Source organism: Phodopus roborovskii, unplaced genomic scaffold (assembly GCF_943737965.1).
Source record: "Phodopus roborovskii unplaced genomic scaffold, PHOROB, whole genome shotgun sequence".
Classification (NCBI taxonomy): domain Eukaryota; kingdom Metazoa; phylum Chordata; class Mammalia; order Rodentia; family Cricetidae; genus Phodopus; species Phodopus roborovskii.
The window spans coordinates 15216863-15229548 of NW_026126547.1; the positions used below are offsets into that span (position 1 = coordinate 15216863).

Here is a 12686-nt window from a genome sequence, read left to right on the forward strand (position 1 = left end):
TAGCCTAGACATCTCGAAAAATAAAGTCAATTGTAATTCTATGAATTTGAGTCTAAGTTTTTTTCCTTCAGACAGGTGTCTGTCCTCATGTGATCTCTCCTAAAGACAACGTCATATATCTGGCCAGCAGCTAAGGTGATTTGTTTTTGTTTTGTTGCTTGAATCAAGGTCTCATATGGCCCAATCTGGCCCTAAATTAGCTATGTAGCTGAGGGTAACTTTGAACTCCTGGCCCTGTTCTTCCATCCCCCAATTGTTAGAGTACAGCTGAAGGCAACCACACTCGATATAAGATAATTTTCTTCTTTTTTATTCACATTTAATTTTGCTTGTGCATGTGCTGTGAAGCAATCTTTGTACACTGCAAATATGCACTGCTCTCACTGTTAATAAAAAGCCGATTGGTTGGTAGCCAGGGAGGAAGTATAGGTGGGACAATCTAACTATGGATGAAAAGAAGGGCAGAGTCAGAGTTATTGCCAGGAGAGACAGACGTATTAGAGGACGGTTAAAGCCACGAGCCATGTGGCTATACACAGATTAATAGAAATGGGTTAATTTAAGTTGTAAGAGCTACAGGCTGAGCATTTGTAATTAATATAAACTTCAGTGTGTTTATTTGGGAGCTGCTGGCAGGACAAAAACTTCTGCCTACATGTATGTATACACATGTGGAGACCAGAGGACAATTTATAGGAATGTGTTCTGTGGATTAGTTCAGATAAACAGGCTTTGTAGCAAATGCCTTTACTCACTTTGCCTGGCAACTTTCTTTGAAACAGGGTTTCATGTATCCCAGGATGGCCTTGGACTTACTATGTAGTCAAAGATGACTCTGAACTCCACCTGCTATCCCTGAAAGTACAGTCAGGACCAGTATATGGAAGCCCACTCCATCCTACCACCAGTTCAGAGATCAACTTGCTCCTATTGTCTCTAAGACATTAGCTTAATGGCTACAGGATGCCTGGGCCTGGGTGGTGAATGGCTACTAACTAACAATAGGCTTGGGCCCAAATGGTTTTACTCTTACTCCAAGGCTAGGTGACACATATAGCTATAAAGTGCCTGAAGGCAAAGTAGTACACACAGCTACCAACTACAGGAGTGTCTTTAGGATTAAGGGAAGTAATTGCCATTTGCCCTTTATACATGATAATAGAAGTCTTCTGCCACTGTCCCCACCTTTGGTTGGATACTTAAGATGGTGTATGAATAAACTGGGGTGCATGCATTCAGTATTGCCTGAGTCTGCCCTCCTAATCGTTATCCTGTGTCTCTGACTCCTAATTCTCTTAGCTAGCTTTTCCCTCATCCACAGCCCCCCCACTCAGGGATGATCAGCTGGTCCCGACTGCAGCCACAAACACCAGCCTCAACAGGGTACAGCAACGTGGAGCTAATACAGACAAAGTACCATGATGCTAGAATTATAGTGTGAGCCAGTGAGCAAGTTCTAAGTTCCAAATGAACGTTTTTTGCCAACTAGGACATTTAAGGGTAGGAAAGTCTCCAAAAATAATCATAAAATAAGAAAAAGAATATTCCTTCCCCCTTCGTTTTTAGAATTACTACAGTACTGTCAACAGCTTCTAGGCTCCTTTAGGAAAGAATACTTGATTTGTGATGTATATAATTCAAGAACATAAGTTAGTATTTGTGTCTTTTTATGTTTATTTCATTTTATGTATATGTGAGTGCCTGCATGTACTGGCTAAATTAAAAAGATCAATAAAGAACTAGGAGAAGCTAGGCCTGCTGGTTCATGCCTTCTAGAGGCTGAAGTAGGACTTCAATTTCAAGACCAGCTTGGGCTACATATGAGACCTTCTCTCAAGATGAAGATGATGATGATGATGATATTAAATCCCAAGCAGTGGCAGAGCTCTTCTGTATTCCTAACACTCAGGAGGCCTAGATCAAGGCCAGCCTGGTCTACAGAGTGAGTTACACGACAGCCAGGACTATATAGAGAAACCCTGTGGGGGTAGAGGTAAGACACAGGATGGGACTACAAAAAACTACTAATTTCTACAGTACTTATGCAGGACAGGCACTGGAGGTGTTTATAGACCTGGGGATAGAGTACAACCTCTAACACTAAAAAATTAAATAAACAAAAAGGTCTCAAAGAGTTGACAAGGATGGGAAAGTATAAACCCTAGGAGTTCTGAGGGTATAGCTCAGTAGTAGAGCATGTACCTCACATGCAGGAGGTCCTGGGGTGAGATCCCCAGCATCATGAAAAAACAAGAAAATCTCTCTTTAGGGAGTGTGGTGATATCTTATGATCTAACAAATAAAGCTTGCCTGAAGATCAGAGAAGCAAAGCAGCCAACCACTAGAGAGATCTCACCTCTACCAGTGCTCAGACCAAAAGGGCGATCCTGTCCTCAGACTGCATCTGTCTCCACCAAACCTCACACTGTACTGAGCTCTTGTCTCCTCCGCCTCATATTCCTCTCTGCACCCATTTTATCACTCCTGTCTCCACCTCCCTAGTGCTAGGATTTGTGAGCTCGGTTTCTCTTTCAGACCAGATCAATTTTGTGTAGCTCAGAGTGGCCTTGAACTCACAGAGATCTGTCTGCCTCTGTCTCCATAGTGCTGAGAATAGAGGTATGTACCACCACTGCCTGACCTCTATGACTAACTAGTATGGGCAGCTTTGCACTCTGATCTTCAGGCAAGCTTTATTTGTTCGGTCATAAACAAAAATGTCACCACAAAGAAGAATATATAAATTTATCTAATTATCTTCTTTGCAGCTGCTAAGAAAACTACTTCTTCATTATGAAAAATATGCAAAAGAAACAGAACTGAGGGCACAGGTATTATCTTACAGTCGCTTCATAAAGACAAAACAGAGCCAAGTTAACTGTATAGAAACTTGTACAGCCATCCTATGAACCAAAAGTGGTTCTATGCTCAATAAAACTAGAGTCCTGAGGAAGATGTGGCAACGTGTCTAGAACCCGTCACCCCTAAAGCTGATGTTCATCTTCTGAACTATACTAGGCGACAAGGCCAGTTTTCTGTCTCAAGAAAAAAGTAGGGTCTTCTTCTAATCATACTAAGCAAAAATAGGGTGCCCATTAACAGTAGAAATGATAACACATTGAGGTCTATTCAAACAGTAAGATTTTCAGCAGGCTCTGGGCATTTCTTCTATAAAAAGGCCAGACATGAATATTTTAGGCTTTGCCATCCAGTCTCTGTTCTAAGTGCCCAATTCTGCCCTTAGAGAGCAAAAATGAGACAATTTATCACACTGACATCTGACATTCACATCATTTTCATGGGTTGTAACATGAATAAATAAATGACCCAGAAAATGATATTGGGGTTCAAGCTTCAAATTGAATATCAGAAAAGCAAAGCAGCAGGCCACTAGCTTCTTATCCCTACCTCAGGCTGAATGGGCTGATCCTGTCTCCATGAGCTCTCTCTCACCAAGCCTCAGACTATAACCTCTCCTCAGCATGGCTAGAGAATGAATACGTCTCTGATTGGGGAGCCCCAGAGCAAAGTTAGCATCTTAACAGCCATCTTTCCTACTACTCTCTTAGATACTAACATACTGTAATTTTCCATTCTCCTATGACTGTTCTCTTGTTAAGCATATGATGTAGCCTGACCCTGAAAGAGTCCCAGCTACAGGCTTATCGTATAGCAACTTATCTTATAGCAGAACACCTGCATTCTGCCTGGAAAGACATGCTGCCTCCCTCACATCCTCCATTTGGCCCATTCCCTCGTTTCTCCACTACTTAAACCCTGTGGTTATATTCATTAAACGAGACTTGATCAGAATACTGTCTTGTCTCCATCTCTCGAGTCTCTTGTCCCCTCATTCTTACTCCCTCCCTCAGGGTCCCCGTCAACTGACCCCAAGGGCCAGGGCACTCTGAGACCTTAATTCTGTCTTATATACTTCCCTAATGTTGGGATTAGAGGCATGAGCTATAATTTTCTTTTAGACTGATTCACTCTTGTATAGATCTGGGTGGCCTTGGACTCAGAGAGATCCACCTATCTCTATCTCTTAATCCTGAGTCCTAGGATTAAAGGTGTGTACCACCACCCCTAGCTTCTGGCTGATGGAGTAAAGGTATCTGCCTGATTTCTATGGCTCGTGACAGACTTTATTTTCTGAATCCTCAGTCAAGCTTTAATAAATGATAAGTAATATAACACTACAATAGGCTACTACAGAGTTTTTAAATATTATAAATATAGAAAAGCACCTCTCTAACCCTAATGTCAACTTTAAGAGATCTAAAACGATTAGAGAGCTGGAGGGATGACTCACTGGTTAAGTGAACTTGCTCTTCTAGAGGTCATGAGTTTGATTCCTGCACACATCAATCTAAAACTCCAGTTCTAGGGGATCTGATGTCCTCTCCGGGCTTCTGAGGGAACAAATACATACATACATACATACATACATACATACATACATACATACATGTAAAACATTCAAACATGTAAATAAATTGTGCCAGGTGTAGTGGCACAGGCCTTTAATCCCAGCACTTGGGAGACAGAGGCATAAGCAGGGGAATCTCTGTGAGTTTGAGGCCAGCCTGGTCTACAGAGTAAGCTCCAGGGCAGCCAGGGCTACACAGAGAAACCTTGACTCAAAAAGAACTATAAAAAATCAGGAAATCAGTGCTGGAGAGATGGCTCAGTGGTTAAGAAAACTAGCTGTTTTTCCAGAGGTCTTGAGTTCAATTCCCAGTGATCCATGGTGGCACCCAGTCACACATAATGAAATCTGGTATCCACTCCTGGCCTTCAGGCATACATGCAGGTAAAACACTGTATTTATAATAAATAAAAATTAAAAAAAAAATCAGGAAATCAAGCAAGAAAGAAAGGGGGGTGGAAGGAGAGAGAAGGAGAGAAAGAGGTGGAAAGAGAAAAGAGCAAGGAGGGAAAGAAAGAGAAGAGGAGAGAGAGAGCGCACGCCAAAGGCTGAAAGAAAATGTTCCTGTCAAAATCATCCCTGGAACTTACTCTTCCCACCAGGCCCTGTATCATCCAGTGTGCCTACCACCTCTGGACAGGCCATTGGACTGGGGTGCAAGCCTTTAGAACATGGACTTTGGGGGATATGGTGGTTTTAATGGGAATGGCCCCCATAGGCTCACAAATCTGAATACTTGGTCATCAGAGAGTGGCACGATCTGAAAGGATTAGGAGGTGTGACCATGTTAGAATAAGTGTGTCACTACTGGAGGTGGGCTTTGAGGTTTTGTTTTTTGTTTTTCTAAAGCCCATTCCAAGCCCAAAGTTTCCCTCTTCCTGCTGCCTACGGACCCCAATGTAGAACTCCTTCTCCAAACTTCCTTGATTTTGTTGTTGTTTTGGTGGCTGTAGTCAAGGATGACCTTGATCTTCCAACCCTCGACAGCTCTAGGACTACAGACATGTGCAGGCACTATGCCTGGCTATACAAAATTTTCTATAGTTTGTTTTTTTAAATGAAAACATTAGTTGAAACAATTACTTATTTTTTAGGTTTGTGTATTTCGTATGTATGAGTGTTTCACCTGTGTGGATGTATGTGTACCACTTGATGTCCCTGGAAGCCTGAAGAACCTCTGATCCCCTAAAACTTCAGTTACAGACAGTTGTGAGCCACCATTGGAGTGCTGGGAATCAAACTTGGATCTTCTTGAAGAGCAACAAGGGCTCTTTTGTTGTTGTTGTTGTTTTGTCGTTCTTTTTTTTTTTTTTTTTTTTTTTTTTCTTTTCAAGACAGGATTTCTCTGTGTAGCCCTGGCTGTCCTGGAACTCACGCTGTATACCAGGTTGACCTCAAAAGTCACAGAGATCCACCTGCCTCTGTGTCTCAGGAGCTGGGATTAAAGGTGTGCACCACCACTGCCTAGCTCCCCACTTTAAATAATAAAATCCTACTACATAAATTTATTCATCTATATGTGAGCATAAACTAGCCACCCAAATGCTTGTGAAGACATTCACTACCACCACCCAGATCACAATAAGAACTCTTCACCAAAGAGCCATCTCTACAATCCCATCGAAACAATTTTTTTTTTTTTGAATAGCCAGCAAAAGCATTTTTTCCGACTAGAACATTCCAGAAAAAGAAAACATTTAAACATTACGTAGTGGATTCCTGCAGCATTTTAGCAAACCAATATTACATTGCCACCTAGAGTAGAAAAATAAAACTACAGCTTATAGCTAAAAATATGCCTGCCCTCTTCTACTTAGTAGGTCAGGACGCTGTGCCATGCCAACCCTCTAGAGACAGATGCAAAAGAATCCTTGCAAGTTCAAGGCCTGCCTGGGCTATCCAGTGAGTCCCAGGACCGCTTGAATTAAAGAGCGAAAGGGGGTGGGGGACAGTAGCCCAACTTCACCGGGAAACCCTCTCCTGCCAGAGCAGAGCCAATACGCTGGAGAAGCCTTTTCCTGAAGCAGGGATGTAAACTGAGACCTGTGGTATGTATTCCTTGGCTCCCGAGTGCCAGAATGCCTTTCCGTCCCATCTGAACCATTAAAATGCTTACAGCCTCAAGATCCGCCTGTCTCTGCTTCCCAAATGCTGGGATTAAAGGTATGCGCCAGACTGCCTAAATGCAAACTCTTCCAAATAACAAAACATATTCAATGTTTAAAAAATTTTTAGATACCAGGCCAGAGAGAGGGCTTGCCAAACAAGCATGAGAGCTCATTTCTATCAGCAGCACCCACATAAAAGAGCAGATCCCGAGAGGGTGCACTGTTGGTACCCTACCACAGAGGGGTATGGCAGAATTAGGAACTACCAGGAGGGAGCAGCCCCCCCCCCCCCCCCCCGGCAGGGACACAAGCCAGAAACGGATAAGCACGCTCACAGGAATGCTGCACTTGTAGCATTCCAACCCCGAAGCCGGCCTTTGACTCCCTCCGCGCGCATGCGTACACACGCCTACTGGCGCGCTGTTCTCCCACGACCGTGAACTCAGGCAGTTCAACCTTCTAAGGCTGGTGAGAAAAACCACATCAGCTGAGCCTGATGGTCCCAGCTGTTCAGAAAGGCAATTTTTAAAAGCAGAACAACTTAGCAGTGTGTGAGACTTTTTTTTTCAATCCACCAGCACGGCAAAGGGAAATTATCGCGAGATCTAGGAAGGAATTTGCGCTCTGCAGTAAGATGGCAACACAGGAGGCTGTGTTTCCTCAAAAACTCGGTCACAAAAAATACCGAGCTGCCCTAAGGAAGGAGAAACGCAAAAAACGTCGGCAGAAAATGGCTCGGTTGAGAGACCTTGCAGCCCCAGTGGAGGACGACGATAATGTTTCAGCTAACGACCAACTTACGGAAAGATTATTGGAGGCAGAGCGACAAAAATTACATGAAGAGTGGCTGCTGAGGGAGGAGAAAGCACAAGAAGAATTCAGAATAAAGAAGAAAAAGGAGGAAGCCGCTAGAAAACAGAGGGAAGAACAGGAGAGACAGATAAAGTTGGAATGGGAAGAGCAACAGAAAAAACAGCGAGAAGAGGAGGAGCAGAAGCTCCGAGAGAAGAGAGGAAGAGAGGAAGCGTTGCAGAAAATGCTGGACCAGGCTGAAAATGATGGCACTTGGCAGAACCCGGAACCACCCAAAGAATTAAGACTGGAGAAATATCAAGCCAGCTGTCCCTTCTACAGTAAAACGGGGGCGTGCCGGTTTGGTAACAGGTGCTCTCGGAAGCACGACTTTCCCACGTCCAGCCCCACGCTTCTCGTGAAGAGTATGTTTACAACATTTGGAATGGAGCAGTGCAGAAGGGACGACTATGACTCTGACGCAAGCCTGGAATACAGTGAGGAGGAGACCTACCAGCAGTTTCTCGACTTCTACCATGATGTGCTGCCCGAATTCAAGAACGTGGGAAACGTGATTCAGTTCAAAGTGAGCTGCAACTTAGAGCCTCATCTGCGAGGTAATGTGTATGTTCAGTACCAGTCGGAAGAAGAATGCCAAGCGGCCCTCACTGTCTTTAATGGAAGATGGTATGCAGGGAGACAGCTCCAGTGCGAGTTCTGCCCAGTGACCCGGTGGAAAATCGCAATTTGTGGTTTATATGAAATGCAGAAGTGTCCAAAAGGAAAGCACTGCAACTTTCTTCATGTGTTCAGAAATCCCAACAATGAATTTAGAGACGTCTACCTGTCTCCAGCTTGGACTGGCCTCTCTGGTAAAAACTCAGACAGGAGGGAAAGGACGGACCACCATGAATACCGTTACGGCAAGTCAAGGACCTCCCACTGCAGTCCACGCCACTCCTCCAGGAGAAACAGGGAGTCAGAGAGGAAGAGCCCTCACAGGCGGAAGAGGTCTCACAAACAGGAAACAAAGGGTCGCGACAGGCATAGCTCGAGAAGAGGAAGAGAAGAGGACAGCAGTCCAGGTCCACAAAGCCAGAGCCACAGGTCCTGAGCCAGACTGAGACAGCATCACCTGGGCCCAAAACTCCTCTACAGAATAAAAACCTAACCCATCATCCTTCAGACACCCCAAGATATTCAGAACAAAACTGACCGCAAAGGAAAGGCATGGTGACTCAATCTAATTACCAACCAAGTTACAAAGTCTTGTGGCTTTGACAGAGACAGAACCAGGTATTATTTCTTAGACTTCTGATGTTATAATTTTTAGTTTCATGTTATTGATGTCATTTTTCCATACAGTTTAAACCATATGTTGAGTTTTCTTGTGATAACCAATACATTAAACTGTGATGTTTTATTATACTTACAAATATATTAACATTTGAATCTGAACAAAGTTTCCAAATATAAATTCTATCTATATTTGCTATATGTGCTAAGGAAGAGCACATAGGAGTACAGAAATACTTAACATCCCTTATTTTTTTAAGCAGGCTTTCACTATGTAGCCATGGCTGGCCTAGAACTTGCTATGTAGACTAGACTGGTCTTGAACTCACAGAGATCTGCCTGCCTCTGCCGGGTCAGCTGCTAGGGTCACAGGAATGTACCACTACCCCAATCTAATGGTAATTTGTTTTGTTTTGTTTTGTTTTGTTTTTTGAAACAGGGTGTCTCTGTGTAGATTTGGCCATACTGGAACTCACTTTGCAGACCAGCCTGGTTTTGAACTCCATCTACCTCTGCCTTCCAAGTGCTAGGATTAAAGGCATACATCTTTTTTCTTTCTTTCTTTTTTGAAGGCTTGTGTGCATGTGTGCGTGCGTGTGTCTGTCTGTCTGTGCTTATATAAGTGCTTTAATCTCTGAGCCATCTTTCCAGCTCATAATGATCCATTTATTTATTTATTTAGGTTTTTTGGAACAGGGTTTCTCTGTAGCTTTGGAGGCTGTCCTGGAACTCACTTAGTAGACCAGACTGGCCTTGAACTCATAGAGATCTGCCTGCCTCTGCCTCCTAATTGCTGGGATTAAAAGCGTGCACCACTACCAGTAATACTTTTATTTTTAATCATACGTCTCAAGTCTTGGGACCAAGTTAGTGAAATTTTTAGGTATCTACAAGTAACCAACCTCTAAATATAATTTACATATATTTCCAAATACTAACATTGTGAATTTAAGAACAGATATTTAAGGTAAGGGTTATGTACATTTTAAATTCTTAGGCTTTTAATACCAAATAATACCTGTCACAGCCACTGCTACTACGCTGGCAACAGCTGCTACAGATAAAGCAAATGAATGAGCACGTTACCATGTTATAGCAAAGCTTTATTAAAACAAGAACAACAATGGGGACAGTAACTGCATTGCAGAGCGCTTGCCTATCGTGTCCATGGGTTTAATAACCCATATACTACCAACCAAAGCAGTAAGAACAATAAAGATGGGTATGTGATAAGGAACAGGATAAGGGTCATCAGGCCAGATTAGTCCTACAGCCATAATTTGCCTTTGAAATTGCCCAAGCTAGCTCTCAACTCCTAAGCTCAAGAGTGCTGTCTCAGCTTCCCAACAGTTAGGACTGACTACCGGCATACACCATTGTGCCCAACTCTGCTTACCTTTTTAATGCAGCTGGCATGCTTAGGCACTGTCCATTCATTCAGATGTTCTATGAATGCCCACTAAGTGCCTGTCACATGCTAGAAATAAGTGTTAAAGAGAGGGAAACTAGGGAGCTGGAGAGATGGCTCAGCGCAGTTAAGAGCACTGACTGTTTTTCCAGAGGAACCAGGTTCAATTCCCAACATCCACATGGCAGCTCACAACTGTGTAACTCCAGTTCCAGGAGACCCAACACCCATGGCAAAAACACCAATACACATTTTAAAAAAAGAGAGAGAGAAAATAATAAAGTTTTGCCTTCTTTACAAATGTATAAGCTAGTAAGTATTATAGAAACTTGGGTAGTATTGCTAATTCTTCATATCAAATTATAAATGTGAGCTGAAAAAAAAATAGATAAAAATTAGGCTGTGCTGTGACTCTGCACTCTCTGTAAATCCAAGGCATAGTAGTGATTTCCAGGCACGTAGTAACACCTGTTTCAAAAAAACCAAAAAATACAGGCTGGAGAGATGGCTCAGTGGCTAAGAACACTAGCTGTTCGCATCATGGCTACTTTATTAATTTCACAGTTCCTTGGATACTACCCAGAAACCGAAACTATAGTGATGGTACCAGCAAGATAGTTCACTGGGTAAATGTGCAGGCTGCCAAGGCTTTAGATGGGAGTTTGATATGGTGGAAGGATAAAAACTGACTCCTATAGGTTGTCTTCTGATCCCCACATGGGCACTATAGCGCACACACACACCAAACCACACACCAAACCATCGTGTGAATGCATGGGCTGCTTCACATATGTCACATATATCCATAAGCAGATGAAATGTTTGCCCTTTTGTGACAATAAGAAAACTATTACCTGGGGTCAAGCTTAGGTTTAGCTCAGCATTATAAGCTTACCTAGCAAGTATAAGATCCTGAGTTTGAGCCTCCGCACATCAAAAGAGGAGACTGCTAATGAGAGCCCACTGTGCTATCTAGGAATTATTCCACATCTCCTCATGTCCCGTCCTGTGTCTCCCTTTTCCATTTCTATGCAGAACATGATTTTCTAGGTGAAAGGCATGACATCTGCTACCATCTATATGTTAACAATGTATAACCTGCTTCAAAGCAGGAATGAAAGCAGAATTAAAGTAGTGAGGGCTTCACTTTTTCTTGCCAAGGAATATTTCTTGCCACCAAATACTCCTTACTACATACCCTCATATTATGATCAGATTGGACTGTTTACCGTGTGTGTGTGTGTGTGTGTGTGTGTGCGCGCGCGCGCGTGTGCACGCACATTCACATATGTGACTTTAGGAGTGTATGTATGCCATAGTGTTCATACGAAGTCAAAGGACAACCTCAGGTGTTTGTTCTCACCTTCTATTTACTTTGAGATGGGGTTTTTCTTTGTTGTCTTTCTACTGTGCGTGCCAGGGTAACTGCCTCTAAGCTTCTAGGATTTTGCTGTCTCCACCTCCTATCTCCTCAAACTGCAGACACTTACAGTACATGACCAGTTTTTGTTTGAAGACTTTATTTTTCCTGCACGTAAGTCTGTTGGTGCCCAAGGAAGCCAAAAGAGGGTGTTGGATTCCCTAGAACTGGAATTACAGATGGTTGTAAGCCATCCTTTGGGTGCTGGGAACCAAACCCACATCCTCTGCAAGAACAAGTGCTCTTTAACTGCTGAACCACCTCTCCAGTCCCTACACATCCAGTTTTTATGTGTGGTTTAGGGATTATAACCCAGGTCTTCACACTTGCACAACAATCACTTCTACCTACCAAGCTATCCCCAGCCTATTCATCATCCCTTGAACATGTTCTACATGTTTTCTACCCCACAATGTGCTGTTAGCTTTGAGTATCCCATAAAGCTGCCCCTATCCAAGCCTAAAATAATCACTTTGTTCAAAAGCAGCAAATAACATCTTAAGAAGCCTGTCAGAGGCTGGGGGTGTGGGGCACGCCTTTAATCCTAGCACTCAGGAGGCAGAAACAAGCAGATCTTTATGAGTTCAAGGCCAGCCTGTTCTATACCATGAGACCCTGTCTAAAAAAAAAAGGGGGGGGGGCTGGAATCTGACAGAGTAGCAGTGATTTAATTGTGATTACTGCAACACATTTCTCACCCATGTCATGTCTGTGAGGAAGACAGTTGTAGGAAGCAAAAGGAATGTGAAAGACATCCCATCCCCAAATGGATGGAAGAGCAGGCCCAAAGCCTGATGATAAAACAATGGCTACATTTCAACAAGAGACTTCTGGTTCCATTCTCTGTTCCTTACTGAAGGGGCCACAATCCTACCTGACCCCAGTCTCCCAGGTCCTCCTCACTGTGGTATATAATGCAAGCACCCAACATGGGCCCCTCTCCTCCTGGGATGATGCTTGTGGGACCTGCTCCTACAATGAGGACACTCATGGGAAGACACGCCCTTGACTCCCAGGCCTCCAATGATAAGATGGTGCTCACCTGGCATGGCATGACTCAGGTAAGGGCAGGAGGGTTATCGGGTCTGTGTGTTTCTGTTTCACTAGATTATGGTGCTGCCCCCGGATGTTTTATAGTGGCTTGACAAGGAAGACTCTTCCCCATCTACCATAGTTTTATTTGTATCGTGAACTGTGAAAATAAAAATGTTAGCTCTTGGGAGGAAAGGAGGG

General features: G+C 43.4%; 2 protein-coding genes across 2 annotated transcripts in view; one reads left to right on the forward strand and one right to left on the reverse strand.

Moving 5' to 3' along the window:
- The window catches only part of Commd1 (copper metabolism domain containing 1), a 126555-nt gene that overhangs the window by 110607 nt on the left and 3262 nt on the right, over positions 1 to 12686 (reverse strand). The window lies entirely within an intron of this gene.
- On the forward strand, positions 7045 to 8750 carry LOC127233960 (U2 small nuclear ribonucleoprotein auxiliary factor 35 kDa subunit-related protein 1). The gene has a single exon (XM_051200639.1). It carries the CDS (start codon positions 7172 to 7174, stop codon positions 8441 to 8443), a length of 1272 nt encoding a protein of 423 aa, XP_051056596.1. The 5' UTR covers positions 7045 to 7171; the 3' UTR covers positions 8444 to 8750.

Coding starts and splice junctions, on each gene's coding strand:
- LOC127233960 (XM_051200639.1), top strand. CDS start 7,172: ATGGCAACACAGGAGGCTGTGTTTCCTCAAAAACTCGGTCACAAAAAA.